General features: G+C 36.2%; 1 protein-coding gene across 1 annotated transcript; it reads right to left on the reverse strand.

Annotated features, from left to right (window-relative positions):
• Positions 1–401: 401 nt before the first annotated feature.
• Positions 402–5,523, reverse strand: LOC141337994 (SLAM family member 5-like). Its single transcript, XM_073843568.1, has 6 exons — positions 5,466–5,523; positions 4,104–4,421; positions 3,606–3,890; positions 3,372–3,491; positions 1,863–1,930; positions 402–455 (listed from the first exon to the last, which is right to left on the reverse strand). The coding sequence occupies exons 1-6, from the start codon at positions 5,521–5,523 to the stop codon at positions 402–404; spliced, it is 903 nt and encodes a 300-aa protein (XP_073699669.1).
• Between the last annotated feature and the right edge of the window lie 12,608 nt (positions 5,524–18,131).

Here is an 18,131-nt window from a genome sequence, read left to right on the forward strand (position 1 = left end):
ACACACTCGCATGGCACACGCTCACACAGACGAAATACTGACACCTCAGACTCATACTTGCACAGATGCACACTCAAACAGACACTATTGACACCTTAGACACACACTAACAAACTGACATCAAATGCAACCATCCAGCAGTAGAGACGTGTTCGCATGCACAAGCTGTTTTTTCAGCCCAACAGATCAAACCACATTTCTGTTTAGTTGTAAATAATGGATACCACAGCAGAGTTCACTTTGTCACCTTTTCAAGGATAGTTTGCATCTGTTTTGCAGACCTGAAAAAGCTGCAATGAAAACGCTCATCCATAGACTCAGAGTCTGAGGTCGTTGCAAGGTTTCCACTGAAAATGATCTGACAATAAGGGTCTTTTACTTAAAACAACATTTAGGTTTAATTATCTTCTGATTCTGATTGGTGCATATTCCACACGATCTTCCTTTTCAACTTTCTGTAAAACAAAAAGCATAACACAATGTTTTGTTTTTTTTTTTTGTAGTAGTAGTACCAAGTCTTTTATAAACACATGGTGCAGTTGTGTAGATCATTATGCTATTAAAGCCCATTACCGCAACTAGGCCTGTTGCAATAACCAATACATCGAGTTGTCAAACAATATATGCAAAGAGCAGACATCGACAGGTGAAAAGAGGGCATTATTTGAGGCCTTACAGTTTTTTTCCTTACATCTCCAGATAAAAAAATCCAAATAAACTCAAAGTTGCAATTCTCTGTTCTGGTGCATATATAAATGTCACAATGCAAAATGGTGCTCTTTCATAGCTAGTGTTAATGGAGTTTCACAATGGAAAGAGAATGCATTTTTGTATTCCGCTTGTGCTGTTTTTTTTTTGTTTGTTTTTTCTCATGAAAATCTCATTGATTTTCTGTGTAAACATACATTATATAGATGTGTTCGACTGTCTTTTGCAGCATCTTGTGCATGCAATACTTGCATTATTATGCTGTTATGTTGTCATTATAAATTCAGTGGCCTAAAATGGTCTTAAAATGACAATAATATTGTTTATTGCAGTTATTTCTGGGACACATTGGCCAACAAAAGTAGTTTTTACGACAGGCCTAACTGCTAAATAATAATAATAATAATAATAATAATAATAATAATAATAATAATAATAATAAAAACTCTGGTAAATTATAATCCATTAAAAGTGACATACAAAATCAAAAGTGTGAGATTAGAAACTCCAAATTTTGACCTTCTTAAATCAGATAATGGCATACGGAAGTTTAGTTATATGCAAAATTAGTCATAATTTAACATTTTAAGTTATTACATTTTTTTAAAAAATCTCATTATGTAAACTTTGTACATTTTTTTAACTTTTTAAATTATAATTTTTAATTTGTAATCTTAATTAAAATTAATATGTCATAAGTAATTTTTTTTTTTCATAATTATGATTAACCAGAGCATTTTTTTTATGTAGTGGAAATGGACTTATCAAAACAAGCTGATCTACAAACTACTCTTTGCTAAAATTGCACAGTAACATTTTGCAATAAAGATTGATTAGTTAACATTTTTTGGAATTAGAATGAACAGTACTTCTACAGCATTTATTAATCTTAGTTATTATTAATTTCAGTATTTACTAATGCATTATTGAAATTAAAAGTTGTGTTAACATTAGTTAATGCACTGTGAGCTAACATGAACTAACAATGAAACTGTACTTTTATTACCGTATTAACAAAGATTAATACTGTAATGTATTGTACGTTGTTTGTTCATGTTAGTTTATACATTATTTAATGTTAAAAAAATGACACATTATTGTAAAGTGTTACCAATTATACAAATACTCAACAAATCAACAATAAATCGTCTTACCGGTTTCAGTGTGTTTCTTTTGTAGAATGCCATCTCAACATAAGTGATCTCTTCTTCACAAATCTCAACTGTTTTAACAAAAATAGATTCATTAAAACCACCAAACTCAGTCTTGATCAGATCTGGTTCTTCACAGCCTATGTGTTATTATTAGGGTTTTCAAGTAACACGCACAATTTTAAATATGGCATTAACAAATTTGAATAAATATTATAGCATTAGGCCTGTAACATCTTACACGCACAAATATTTCCTAAAGCACTGTGTATCATTACATTTAGAGAAACGCATAAATCACAAATTAATTTCTATAAATCAAACCCAAATGGGATGTTTAACCAAGTATTTTGCATTCTTTGTCTTTAATGGAGAATCAGTTTGTGTGTGTGTGTGTGTGTGTGTGTGTGTGTGTGTGTGTGTGTGTGTGTGTGTGTGTGTGTGTGTGTGTGTGTGTGCACCTGGTATTTATCACGTTGTGGGGACCAAATGTCCCCACAAGGATAGGAATACCAGTAGATTTTGACCTTGTGGGGACATTTCTTAGGTCCCCATGAGGAAACAGGCTTATAAATCATGCACAATGAGTTTTTTTGATGAAGTAAAAGTGTGCACAATCTCCTGTGAGGGCTAGGTTTAGGTGTAGGGTAGGTGTAGGGCCATAGAAAGTACGGTTTGTACAGTATAAAAACCATTACGCCTATGGAATGTCCCCATAAAACATGTAAACCCAACATGTGTGTGTGTGTGTGTGTGTGTGTGTGTGTGTGTGTGTGTGTGTGTGTGTGTGTGTGTGTGTGTGTGTGTGTGTGTGTGTGTGTGTGTGTGTGTGTGTGTGTGTGTACCTGGTATTCATCACGTTATGGGGACCAAATGTCCCCACAAGGATAGGAATACCAGTAGATTTTGACCTTGTGGGGACATTTCTCAGGTCCCCATGAGGAAACAGGCTTATAAATCATGCACAATGAGTTTTTTTGAGGAAGTAAAAGTATGCACAATCTCCTGTGAGGGCTAGGTTTAGGTGTAGGGTAGGTGTAGGGCGATAGAAAGTACGGTTTGTTCAGTATAAAAACCATTACGCCTATGGAATGTCCCCATAAAACATGTAAACCCAACATGTGTGTGTGTGTGTGTGTGTGTGTGTGTGTGTGTGTGTGTGTGTGTGTGTGTTCAACAATTGTTTGAACAATTATTTCTTATTTTAGTTGCACTGTAAAAAAAAAAAAAAAAAAATCATAAAAAAGGTCAAATGACTGGCAGCTACGGCTGCCAAACAAAAAACATAATATTACAGTAAGATACCTTAATTGAAATAAAGTGCAAAAACAATAATTTTACAGAAATTTTCATTAAGGGTTTTAAAGAAAAACTTTATTTTACAGATTTTTTTTTGTTTCAATTACGATATTTTACTTTAATTTTATGGTTTTTGTTTGGCAGCCACAGCTGCCATTCATTTGACCATTTTTTTTTTTACAGTGTATATAAAAAGAAAATGATAATACTTGCCTTCTATATCAGTTTTTCTGTGTTTCCTGCCGATGCAGACGATCACGACTGCTGCTACAATCAACAGAGATCCAGCAGCTGCAGCAGCAGCAGAGATCAGTACTATCAGAGAAACTGAATCTGGAGGAGATGAAGGACAGTAAAAGAGATGTAATGTAAGTGATTAAATCAGTTTGTTCTACAACTTAAGACAGAAATCAGCTCACTAAATAAAACATGCTGACGTCGTCGTACCTGCACATGTGTGACAGAGTTTGCTGATGTCCAGATGTTGAGTCTGGTTGCTGATGGAATTGTTGAGCACACAGCTGTAGGTGTTTTTATCCTGATATTCCACCTCCAGAGGTAGAGAGAGACTGATGCTGAGATCAGACACACTGATGCTGGACATTAAACTGTTTCCTTTGTACCAGGAGAGAGTCACATCACTCACATTCACCACTGAACACACCAACGAACAGTTCGATGATAAAGGACATTGTGAAGAGTTACTGCTGATGACAGGAACAGGCAGACGAGCTGAAAACATTACAGAATAAAGAGGAATATGAACACAGCAATAAGCCTATTTTCGGTGTTGTGAATTATTGTGAATCAGTGTAATAAATTTTGTGTTGAGTGACTAGTGTGTTAACAGTCACTGAATGTGTCTGTCATCTAAAACCATAAAACAAATAAACAATTGACTATGTAAATAGAATTTGAAGATTTTGACAAATGATCTCTACTCACCATAGACTGAAACATTGAATGCTTTTGAAGTTAGATTCTCTCCAGTTATCTCCAGTTGATAATATCCAGCATATTCAATTGTGATGTTGGTGATAGTCAGAGATCCAGTTTGATTGTCCAGCTTCAGTTTGTTTTCGAATCTCCCATCAGTATCTTTATCTGTGAAGTCCTTTTGCTTCCTTTTCTTCATTTTAGCTATGACAGAGTTTTTAGCTCCATATTTCCACTGTATGTTATCACCTTCACATATTTCAGTTACATTAGTTTTTAAAGTGACAGAATCTCCCTCCATCACTGACACTGACTCGCCAAACACACCTGGAGAATATAAACAGATTTTACACAGATTAAAGTCTCTGATGGTTTACAAAGCCTGACAGTAGGTTCAAAAATACAGAGAATGTTGCAGCGGTGGTATTTAATGGATTAAACGCATGTATACGTAATGCACAAATCTATACGTATTATTTTCTGTCCCAGATGTATACTACATTAGTATTATTTCCCCCCTTAGTCTTACTTATTTAATTGTTCTTTGTTCTCGTTCTCATATATGTTCTCGTGTCATATATGTATATTTTTGTGTATGTATATACCAAGAGATACACTTGGCAAATTAATAATAAAGAGATTACATCAAAGAAAAAAGGTAAAGTTAATCTATTTTAAGCGTGAAGTACGACTAGGATCAAAAAGATGATTTAAATGTAAGTGTAAACCCTGATCCAATCTAGATTTAAGATTAACCTTATTGGTGTTTCACATCCTTAGTGTTTAATTTGTTTTAACTTGAAGGGGACAATCAGTTTTGTAAGTTTTATCATTTATTGGCAATCAATACACAGTAATTTTTGCAGATTAAAAGTACAGTTTCAAGTGTGCTGGATATTTTAAATACATTTTTCTTAAATAAACACGAGATTTATGGTTAGTCTTCTGTAGACTGTAAGGTTCCTGCATTTTTTGAGTAGTACATTTTCATGGCATTCGCATGACATGTTTATGATGCAATATATTTTTAAATATGTATAAATGTATTTTTAAAAAGACAAAAATGTCTGATATTGGAAAGCAGCTCAACAGAAATTCCACACTTTCTGAACATTAACATTCACTGTATGGATTTTATACTTTTTGCATCACCTTTCCTCGGACTGGAAGTGTCAATGAAACTTCCTAACCACCTGAATTCAAATTATTAGATCTTGTATCATATTCATAAAACAAAAATAAAAATAATTATTATTATTTTGGTGCATTACAGGAAAATGTCAAATAAATTAAATAAAATAATATGAGCAGCAGGTTTGTTACTCTGGAAAATAGTAAAAAACTAAAACATACTTATTTGAACAAACTTACCATTCAGACTCCAGCAGCACAAACAGAACAAGACAAACTTGTGAAACGTTTTCTTCATTGTTTCAGTGTGTGATTTTACACCAGAACTGCTAAAGCGTTGTGTGATTTCTCCGCTCAGAGCGTTTGACCCTCCTAGTTCACATCCTGCATTTGCATATAATCATTGTTGGGCTCGTTACTCAAAAACTTAATATATTACTCATTACTTATTACTCATTTCAAAAGTAATATTATTACTTCACTTAAGCTATTACTCCTATAGTCAACAGTAATTAATTACACTACTAGTTACATTACTTTTCCGTTACACCCCAAAAAATTACAGAATTTTTGCAGCCTGTGAATCCATGAAAATTAAAATAAATGAAGAGTACAACTTGCTCAAACTGACGTCAAACCACAATTTTCAAACTATCTCAACCAACTAAACATGTTGGCATTTGCAGTAGACAAAGTCTTACGACTAGATTATTTACATGTGACATTGATGTTTAAGCCACTGTAAGAGCCATAAAGAACACCAATAATTTTTTTTATATTTTTCTATAATATTATTTGTATAAAGAGTGATTGTTATTGCTGTTTAAGTGACTGCTGAAAAAAGAAGAAGGGAGGGGCTTGGTGTTAGACAGTCTTTTGACCATTCTTCGAAACTATGTTTAATTTTGGCGCTTTTCCACTACACAGTACCAGCTCGCCTCAGCTCGCCTCGGCTCGACTCGACTCGGCTCTGTTTGGTTTTCCACTGTGTAAAAGTTGTACCTGTACCGGCTTCCAGGTACTTTTTTTCGTACCACCTCCGGCGAGGTTCCAAGCGAGCTGAGGCAATACTAAATGTGACGTGAAAACACAGCAGACTGCTGATTGGTCAGAGAGAATCGTCACTATTCACTCCGTCATCATTGCACGCGCCAGCAATAGTATCCAGAAACCCCGCCATTTTTAAAAAGTTTGGCCAGAGATTGCGTGACATATCCAATCCATTACATATTATGGCAACTCGGAAGAATACGCCGTGGTCAAACGAGGAGGTGCAGACAGCGGGTGTGTGTCGCGTAGAAGATTACATCACGGCAGTTTCTTGCAGCGTCGCTATGACAACCAGGTACTATTGTGGAGGTACAGGTACAACTTTTACACAGTGGAAAACCAAACAGAGCCGAGTCGAGCCAGTACTGTGTAGTGGAAAAGTGCCATTTGAGGCTTGAAGAAGTGTAAATAGTTCTTAAAGGGATAGTTCACCCAAAAATGAAAATTTGATGTTTACCCCCAGGGGTTCCAAGATGTAGGTGACTTTGTTTCTTCAGCAGAACACAAACAAAGATTTTTGACGAAAACCGGTGCAGTCTGTCAGCCAAATAATGGACGTGGATGGGCACCAGACCTTCAAAAGTTACAAAAATTACAGTCATCCGTTCTCCTTACAAAATTCTGCATTTCCAGCTGGGTAAAATAATTTAATCTCTTGCTGATTTTGTATGATTGCCCCCTGACAAAGAAATTATCAGTCTATAATTTTAATGAAAAATGCATTTTACAAAAAAGTTATAAATTGAAGATTGAATAAGTATTTGGCTCCCAGATGACGTTTATACAGTTAGCAAGCTGAGATTAGGAGCACTCTTCTTGTTACCTGTATAAAAGACACCTGTCCACAGAAGCAATTAATCAGTCAGATTCCAAACTCTCCACCATGGCCGAGACCAAAGAGCTGTCAAAGGATGTCAGAGACAAGATTGAAAAGGTTACTACAGTTGGTGGGATTAGTCGCAAATGGAAGAAACGCAAAATAACTGTCATTCTCCCTCGGTCTGGGGCTCCATGCAAGATTTCACCTCAAGAAGTTTCAATGATCGTGAGAATGGTGTGGAATCAGCCCAGAACTTCACAGAAGGATCTTTTCAATCTCAAGGCAGCTTAGACCATAGTCATCAAGAAAACAATTGGTAACACACTACGCCGCGAAAGATCCTGCAGCACCTTCCTGCAGTCACACTGCTCAAGAAAGCACATGTACAGCCCCAGTGGACATCAGACTGATTCAGAGGAAAACTTGGTAAAAGGGTGTTGTGGTCAGATGAGACCAAAATCGAGCTCTTGTGTATCAACTCAACTTGTCGTGTCTGGAGGAGGAGGAATACTGCCTATGACCCTAAGAACACCATCCCCACCATCAAACATGGAGGTAAAAACATGCTTTGGGGGTGTTTTTCTGCTAATGAGGTGATTCATCATGGCCTCCCTTTCATGAAACTTGTGTAAATATGAGTAATTCTGAGTAATTTGTGTAAAACAGACCTTCCCCAAAATTTCCAAACACTTCGTAAACCTCCGATTTGATAGTTAATCTTGTATCTTAATGCATTTAAATAATTTGTAAATAGGGTGCTGCTGCACGCTCATTACCAATTAGCATAATCCCTGCCTATGAATTACAGCTGTGCAAATTGCGTGTTGAGGAACGCAACAGAAAAATCTGGTCTACTTCCTCAGGTCTGGCTCCAGTATAATGCATAAATGCAAAAGACTAATAGGCCATAATTATGCCTAACAATATATTCAAGAATGTGTGTCCACCAAGCTGGCCATCTGAAAAAAATGTCAGGCGCTCTTCAGAAAACGACCAGCTGGTGGCACTTTAGAAGTCTTTGGTGGAACAGCATTTTTCCAGCTAAGGCGCTTTAGTTGCTATGATTTAGAATATCCATGGCGGCACTGTATTACTAGTATCTTATTATTATTATTATTTTAAAGATTTATTTTTGGCATTTTTGCCTTTATTATGATAGGACAGATCAGACATGACAAGAAGCGAAGTGGGAGAAAGATGGGAGGCGGAATCAGGAAAGGTCCTCGAGTCGGGATTCGAACACGGGACGCCCGGAGTGCAACGGCGCAGTATGCCGACGCGCTGCCCACAAGGCAAGTAGGATGGTTGGAACTACTGTGTTGAAGGATCAGTGATGCCACAGGACTGAATTGTGATGAAGCATCACTTAACCATTTCTCATGTTATTCTTCTTCTCTTCTCTACCACCTGAAGTAAAACCTAAGTATGATTACATCACATTTTCTTAATGAAATCAATAGATTGCTCCTGCTGACTATAGGCCTATCCAGTTTTTTGTGAAGACTTCAGATGACCAGCACCTGTGAAAAGATGACGCCAACCCTTGAGAGGACTTCAGATGAAGCAGACTCTAAATAAACATACAAAACTGATAAATTGTCCTTGCATTGTAATCAACATTATCACATCATGCTTTAATTTGTTCATTGTTTCTGATTACAAGATGTTACTTAACTGCATGATTTGTATAGCCTAATTTCAGAAAATTTCTACAATATTGACATTATAGTAACAGATACACCTGTTAACAGAGCTCTTATTTGTTAAGCTGTTAGAACGTGTATACAAAAAAAAAAAAAAAATGTAAATTGAACAAAACTTGATGCATCATTTTTTTTCTCCTCTCCAGATCAGTAGGGAATCCATACATTCACTCTGCTTTATGTGACTGGAGCACTCCCATGCAGCACATCAAACTGTAGTGGAGACTTTTCAAGGACAACTTGGTTTATAATTTATTATAAATGTCTAAATCGATTTCTGTAAATATGTGCATAACAAACTCAACATACATAAAATATATGATTTAATGTGTAAAAATGTTTTTTCAATTTGACTTCAAATATTTTTTTAGATATTAATAATTGAGGGGTGCACAAGAATCAAAAACCTTAACCAAGATTCATTTTCACTTGTGCTTAAAATAAATGTACTTATTTGGAATTAATTTTAAAAAGACAACAAACTTAACACTTACAATGAGATTAGTAAAACGACAATAAACATTAAGATGTGATTGCACTTTGTTAACATACAAGTTGTAAGAACACACACGCACATATATAATTATATTTATATGGAGAGGCTGAATTACTTGGTAAAAGACCACGATATCGTTTTAATAGCAAACACAGATTTTACCACGGTAACTTCAGCCTTAAATATGTTAACAAGGAAGGTACGGATCGCTAACCACATGAGTCCTCAAATATTAGCGTTTTTTATCTTTTAAAACCAACACTGTTACAACTACATACATATATACACTACGTATACGTGTATACATTATTTTATAAATAATGTCAATAAGTCATTTTTGTCAACTAAATAACAAATACCAAAAATCGCTGTTCTGTCCCTCAAACTCAATGTATTCAAATTGCCCGCTTTGAACTTCCCTCCTGGAACTATTTGAGGGCTGCATGAATCACGTGACGATTTTTCAGACTAGTGGAAAGAAAACATCCAAAAGACACCATTAAGTGTTTCTTATATAGCATTTTATCTATTTTTGTCAATATAATTCAATAACAATCCATATTTTTAAAGGCTGTTTTCTCAAAATGAGTTTTTTTTCTCCTACACTGAGCCATAAATCTCCACTTCAGTAGCCATTACACACACCAAACTTCGCATTTTTTATTCCAGTCTATATCTTGAAGGTTTTTAGAGAGGGATTTGTTCTTTTAAAACATTTCATTCTTTTATAGATTTTATTCTCTAAAAATAGTTTTCTGTCTGTTCTAAGCTAATTCTGAATTTTGACAAAATGAGACACCCAAAATTCCTTCTGTAAAAACATTTGACTTTATTATGTCGAAAAATGTAAACAAGAATTTTAAAACTGACTTCATCCAGTGTTTAGATTTTTTGTAAACAAGGATTGAATGCAAATTAGCTCATATTTAATTAAAGATTGGCTCGTTTGCATATATAGACCTAACATTTTAGAAAACTTGTAATACAAAAAATGTTTGCTATTATCAATGTAATTAATCAACTGGGTAAATAAGGAGATAACTATTCATTTTTTTATTACTTTATTCACCTATCTCGCCTTAAACTGAGTAATGTAATCGTTACCGATCCGAAGGAACACGACAGACATCAGTTTTGTTAAATTTTGAAAAATGTTTTGTTTTGATGCTGCGTTCAGTTTTAAATAGCGTAATTCCGAGATAAAAACACATAACATTATACTATTTATTATATCCATGTTTCGAAAATTAACTCTCAGAACATTCGATATAATAATAATAAAATAAAATAAAATGAAAACAATAAAAAAATATATATATATTTACACGCTGTAATGAGTTCAGGAGATTGGCGTTAAAGTGTGGTCTTCGGCGTTGACATTGTTGCCATAGAAACAGTAGAATGTCACGCGTTGTCAAGAGGCATTGTGACGTCACGAATGGAATGTTCGCTTGAGTGCACAGAAACGCGCGAATCTCTGAGGCTCATTCTGTAGCTTGTAGTCGCAGATCAAAGTGCGGGTTATAGCAATACTACAGTATCGGTACGAGTCAGTTTAGTACAACGGTATTTTCAGTTAAAGTTGTAACAGTTTAAGAGTATTTTGGTTAGGTACAACTGTGTGGAAATGGGTCTATTAAGGAAGGCCCTGGCCCGTCTAAGAAATTTCTTAGCCGGGTCGCCTGAGCAAGAACCCCAACCCCATCCTGATCTGGATAATAAGACACCTGTTGGGGCTTGTGAAAATGGAGCAGATGGCGGTGGTAGTGAGACGAGGAGAGAAAAGAAAACGAAAAAGAGGAAGAGATTTTGGAGATGGCGTTTAAGAAAGAAAAAGCACCGTGTTGCTGAGGCTGAAACAAGGACATATAGGAGTCAAGGTAAAATCACATGCCCATCTTATGAATTTTTCTTAAACAGTTTTTTGTATATGTGGCCATGGACCACAAAACTATGTTAGTTTTAATTTGAAATAAGATTTACATTAATGTATGATTTGTAAGGATAGGATACGATTTGGCTAAGATAAAAACAACTACAATAACAACAGACACATCTGAAAAAATAATATGAGGCTATGTTAGCACGATGCCAGCTCTAAAATACTGGATGACACAGTTTTGTTAAAATTGTAGGAGTAGGGTAATTTGAGCCTTCTTATGATTCCAAAGTAATATTTTACTGTAATTCTACATTATATTTAAAATAGTATACACCATACATGAATCCGATTTTGTTCTTTGTTGTTGAAAACTGGCCATTGAAGTATTGGTGAAATTGTATTTCCCTGCTAAATTTGTGAGTTGTTGAGTACTATTACTATCTGTATGGTTAGTTGCTGTATGATTTTATTTTTTTAAATAGTTCAATTTGAGCTTTTTGTGCTGATTCTTTTAAAATAATTTATAAAACGGCTTCAGAGCTGTGAATTGTATCTTTCAATACGATTTTAAAGAAGTCATCCATCCATTCTGTTATCCAAACCTTTATGACATTATTAGGGTTGTTAGGAAATGGATCTTAAGTAGTAATTTTTATTGAATGTCTCTATATAGCATGAGGTGAAAATGTTCAAGCGCAATCAGTAGCACAGTTTAATTCCATGTGTCCAACTCACCCTCTCCCTAGGCTCAATTTACCCCTCAATGGGTGTAAGTTGTGCCAAGAGACCATTTTCTTTTAAGCCATATTTTGTAAGCTGTTTATTTTAGACCCCAAATGTTTATACCCAGGGATGCACGATGCCTTGAAATTTATGTATATTGAAGTTGGACACATTACAGTTATGTGCTCGCTTTAAACACGACATAAGTAAAAACTGGCTCAACTCACCCTGCTCTCTTCTAAAAAGTGCCCCTAAATGAAGAAACTCTTCGATATGGGTTTTATAATATATGTTTTTTTTTTTTTTTTTTTGCTTTTCAGATGTTAGGGAAGTCGTCCCAGGTGCTGAATATCAGCCTGACCAAGAAGTCTTCCAATCTTCGGTCCTCGACACACCAGTGCGTTCATCCACAGATGGCGGCGCTGACTCACCAGTGCGTTTGTCTGTAGATGACGCTGCTGACTCTCCAGTGCGTTTGTCTGTAGATGACGCCGCTGACTCTCCAGTGCGTTTGTCTGTAGATGACGCCGCTGACTCTCCAGTGCGTCTGTCTGTAGATGACGGCGCCGACTCTCCAGTGCGTTTGTCTGTAGATGACGGCGCCAACTCTCCAGTGCGTTTGTCTGTAGATGACGGCGCTGACTCTCCAGTGCGTTTGTCTGTAGATGACGGCGCCAACTCTCCAGTGCGTTTGTCTGTAGATGACGGCGCTGACTCTCCAGTGCGTTTGTCTGTAGATGACAGCGCCGACTCTCCAGTGCGTTTGTCTGTAGACGACGCCGCTGACTCTCCAGTGCGTTTGTCTGTAGATGACGCTGCTGACTCTCCAGTGCGTTTGTCTGTAGATGACAGCGCCGACTCTCCAGTGCGTTTGTCTGTAGACGACGCCGCTGACTCTCCAGTGCGTCTGTCTGTAGATGACGCCGCTGACTCTCCAGTGCGTTTGTCTGTAGATGACGGCACCGACTCTCCAGTGCGTCTGTCTGTAGATGACGCCGCTGACTCTCCAGTGCGTTTGTCTGTAGATGACGGCACCGACTCTCCAGTGCGTTTGTCTGTAGATGACGACGCTGAGTATCCAGCGCTTTTGCCTGCAGATGATGCTGCTGTGTCTCCAGTGCGTTTGTCTGCAGATGATGCTGCTAAGACTTCAGTGTGTTTGGCAGCAGATGTCACCAATGAGTCTCCAATGCGTTTGCATACAAATGTTGACGCTGAGTCTCTGGTGCATTTGCCTGCAGATGAAACCACTGAGTGTTCAGTGCGTTTGCCTGCAAATGACAACGCTTTGTCTGTAGATGACAGCTTTCACTTTGCAGTGAACTCCACGGCACACAGTGTCATTGTCAGTGCAGTGGGTCCCATTGCAGATGAGAGCATTGCCTCTGCAGTGAGTCTCAGAGAATATCAGGACGTTAATTCTGCTGTGAGACCCAAAGCAGATAGGGACATTGCCTGTGCACTGCGTCCCAAGGACGAGAGGGAAGTTGCCTCTGCAGTGCATCCTGAAGACGAGAGGGACGTTGCCTTTGTGGTGCGTCCCAAAGACGAAAGGGACGTTGCCTCTGTGGTGCGTCCCAAAGACGAGAGGGACGTTGCCTTTGTGGTGCGTCCCAAAGACGAAAGGGACGTTGCCTCTGTGGTGCGTCCCAAAGACGAGAGGGACGTTGCCTTTGTGGTGCGTCCCAAAGACGAAAGGGACGCTGCCTCTGCGGTGCGTCCCAAAGACGAGAGGGACGTTGACGCTGCCGTGTGTCCCAAAGCCATAAGGGACATTGCATCAGTTGTTAGGGAGATTGCCTTAGCGGTGCGTCCTAAAGAAAAAAAGTGGTTTGCCTTTAGAGGTCGCCCCAAGAAAGATAGGGCAGGGCACTCCAAAGAAGAAAAAAGCATTGCTACTAAAGGGCGTCACAAAGAATTCCAGGCGGGGCGTCCCAAAGGAGATGCCATCTTTGAGCTGGACAAGGGTAAGTTTACTGCCTTAAACCAAATCACCACTTAGCTTTGTTGTAGTTCATTTAAATAATCCTCCAGTTAATTTTAATTATAAACTGAATAAAAATGAAATGTCATTGTCACTTACATTGATATTCTTTTAACAGATCAAATTTCTTTGCGGTACAAATTTGCTGGCAAGCTGGGTGAAGGAGGTTTTGGCTCGGTGCGAAAAGGAATTCGCATTAAGGATGGTCTAAAGGTATGATTTTTTTAATTACTGTAAGCCTTTTTAATGTATATTATGTTCACTAGTTAGAGAAGTCAATCTTTTTAAACAGTCAGTATAAACAAAACATGCTTTACTAGGTTTTAATTTACTGCTTGTTGATTTACTTGTCTTCAGGATTCATAAGTGGATTGAAATCTCCTCTGTCCATTGCTAATTGTTTATTCTTCGTTTTATTAATCAGGTGGCGGTGAAAAATGTCTCAAAGACGAACAATACAACATATATCACCACAGTAAGTATGCTTCTCCCTCTGCATTTTTTTCTCATTCACTGTTTACCCATCTGATATTGATGTTAATCATATACAACAGTGTGGCAAAAGACCTCAATCTAATGATCATATTTTCATTTTTCTAGGCTTTTCATCCCAAACCTCTTCCCTTAGAGATTGCGTTGACACTCATCGTCAATAGGGAACCCAACTGTCCGCAGATCATCGAATTGTTGGACTGGCAGGACGAACCAGACTGTTACCTCTTAGTCTTAGAGCGTCCCGTGTCTAGCATGGATTTAGGAAAATTTCTCCAAAGCAGCGGAGGTGCGATCAACGAGCAGATCACACAGTCCATTATGTGGCAAGTCATTTATGCAGCAAACTTATGCTGTAATCGTGGCGTTTTCCATCGCGACATCAAGCTGCAAAACGTGCTTGTGAACCCAACAACGTTTGAGGCCAAATTAATCGACTTCGGCTGTGGTGCCCTCATAAGGGATTCAGGGTACACTGCCATCTGTGGTGAGTATGATGCATCGCTTTGCTATCAAATTGATAAGCTCACTTAGACACATCCAGTATATAAGTATATCCTTTAACATATGTGTGTTGTAAACATCCTACATTATTTCTTTCCCCCAGGCACCGAACCGTACATTGCTCCAGAAGTTTTTGACAGAGGCACATACCATGCAAAGCCCGCGACAGTGTATTCCCTTGGGGTGCTCCTGTTCGCAATGCTGCATGGGCGTTATCCAACAGAAAAGGACTTGCACTGCTTGGGTAACAACCAGTCGGCATTTACTGTGTCAAAAGGTGAGATTTTCAGTAAAGAAGGAATAATTATATTGCATGTATAATGCTGTGTATAAAGTTAAAGATAGCATGTTAGTTAAGGTATTCTAATTTCTCTCCTCTTTTTCCACAGAATGCATCAATTTTTTGTGGAAGTGTCTGCAGCGTCATCCAGAATGCAGGATTCCACTGGAGCAGATGCTTTACCATGACTGGTTTGTATTGGGTTTTCCTAATCGCCTGCCAGTTCACGGGAATGCATCTAAACAGCCATTACGTCCTTGATGAGAAGTAGGTTTATACTGTGAGTGTCGTGTCAAGCTGACATGAGTGGCCTTTGCGTGCCTGACAAAATTCCATTTTTAGGGTTGTTTAAATATTGTAAACATTTGTAATACTTAAAAAGTGCTTAAATACTGCTGATCAGTAATATCGCCAGTAATGACTAAAACATACATTACTGAGGATATTACTGATCAGCAGTATTTAAGTATTATATTGTATACTTTTAAAGTAGTTTTATACTTTCTATATTTGAAAAAAAAAAAAAACTATGGCCATGGACACACTGTAACTAAATTCGGTTGTCAGTTCAGCTTTTACTCTTTAATCGCGTTCTGTACACACATAATTTGTAATAATACATAATTGACACATAGTGACAGCCGCATTAGACAACCGCATTAAGTTCAAGTACTTTATTGTCTTAGTGTAACAACAAAGTTTCTTGTGTCAATCCCAAGGTGCAAATAATACAACAGTATGTGGAACAGTCCACATACAAAATTCTTTTTTTACTCAAAATATAAAAAATGCCAAATAAAGTGGCATTTTGAAAAATCCTAAAAAATACAGTTAGTGACAACCGCATTCACAGAAATTCTATGCAGTGTGTACAGAACTGAACTAAACAACTAGTTGTTAATTTCATATTTAAATGCGCTTCAGAAATGTGCATTTGTCTTTATGTGAGATGCAAGAAAATAACTGAAAAAAACACTGCAGTAAAGTGTCAGTGTTGCCAAATCCTAATGAGAAAAACAACAACAACAAACAAGGTCAATTGCAAAAAAAGTAAAACTCCCAAAAGCTTTGTTTTATAACACAAAAAAAAAAAATATATCTTGTATCTGCCACAGACCACTTTATTAACTCTGAAAAGTGTCTAGAATATTGAGCTAGGACCAAACTACTTGCATAAAAGCTTTTGAACATGGCAACACTGCAAGACAGTGCTCTCTAAAGCAGCCTTCCGAGTATAAAAAAAACAGCACATCTATAAGCGATAGTTTAGTTAAAATTGCCTTACAAAAATAGGCTTTTTTACCATAAAATGGCAGATATCAAATGGCTAAATTCTTATTCACTCCTGCAAAATGTTTTCGACCAAAAATTTCATTTCGTTGCATCCCTAATATTGTATTTATACTGACAGTTATAATGTATATTTTTTAATTTTATACTTTTTATATTTAAAAAAATGATATCATCCCTTCACTTTGGCCTTATTACAGCCTCAGGGGTGTTAAAATTGTGTATATTATATATACACTGTAAATAGCTTTTTACTTTTAATATTTAAAATATTTAATATACATCCCTTCACTTTTGCCTCATTATCGGCTCAGGGGTGTTCAATTTTTGTATATTATATATACACTGTAAATAGCTTTTTACTTTTAATATTTAAAATATTTAATATACATCCCTTCACTTTTGCCTCATTATCGGCTCAGGGGTGTTCAATTTTTGTATATTATATATACACTGTAAATAGTTTTTACTTTTAATATTTAAAATATTTAATATACATCCCTTCACTTTGGCCTCATTATTGGCTCAGGGGTGTTCAATTTTTGTATATTATATATACACTGTAAATAGTTTTTACTTTTAATATTTAAAATATTTAATATACATCCCTTCACTTTGGCCTCATTATCGGCTCAGGGGTGTTAAATTTTTGTATATTATATATACACTGTAAATAGTTTTTACTTTTAATATTTAAAATATTTAATATACATCCCTTCACTTTGGCCTCATTATCGGCTCAGGGGTGTTCAATTTTTGTATATTATATATACACTGTACATAGTTTTTACTTTTAATATTTAATATACATCCCTTCACTTTGGCCTCATTATCGGCTCAGGGGTGTTCAATTTTTGTATATTATATATACACTGTACATAGTTTTTACTTTTAATATTTAAAATATTTAATATACATCCCTTCACTTTGGCCTCATTATCGGCTCAGGGGTGTTCAATTGTGTATATTATATATACACTGTACATAGTTTTTACTTTTAATATTTAAAATATTTAATATACATCCCTTCACTTTGGCCTCATTATTGGCTCAGGGGTGTTCAATTTTTGTATATTATATATACACTGTACATAGTTTTTACTTTTAATATTTAAAATATTTAATATACATCCCTTCACTTTGGCCTCATTATTGGCTCAGGGGTGTTAATTTTTTGTATATTATATATACACTGTAAATAGTTTTTACTTTTAATATTTAAAATATTTAATATACATCCCTTCACTTTGGCCTCATTATCGGCTCAGGGGTGTTCAATTTTGTATATTATATATACACTGTAAATAGCTTTTTACTTTTAATATTTAAAATATTTAATATACATCCCTTCACTTTGGCCTCATTATCGGCTCAGGGGTGTTCAATTTTTGTATATTATATATACACTGTAAATAGTTTTTACTTTTAATATTTAAAATATTTAATATACATCCCTTCACTTTGGCCTCATTATCGGCTCAGGGGTGTTCAATTGTGTATATTATATATACACTGTAAATAGTTTTTACTTTTAATATTTAAAATATTTAATATACATCCCTTCACTTTGGCCTCATTATCGGCTCAGGGGTGTTCAATTTTTGTATATTATATATACACTGTAAATAGTTTTTACTTTTAATATTTAAAATATTTAATATACATCCCTTCACTTTGGCCTC

The sequence above is a fragment of the Garra rufa genome, chromosome 7 (genome assembly GCF_049309525.1).
Source record: "Garra rufa chromosome 7, GarRuf1.0, whole genome shotgun sequence".
Lineage (NCBI taxonomy): Eukaryota > Metazoa > Chordata > Actinopteri > Cypriniformes > Cyprinidae > Garra > Garra rufa.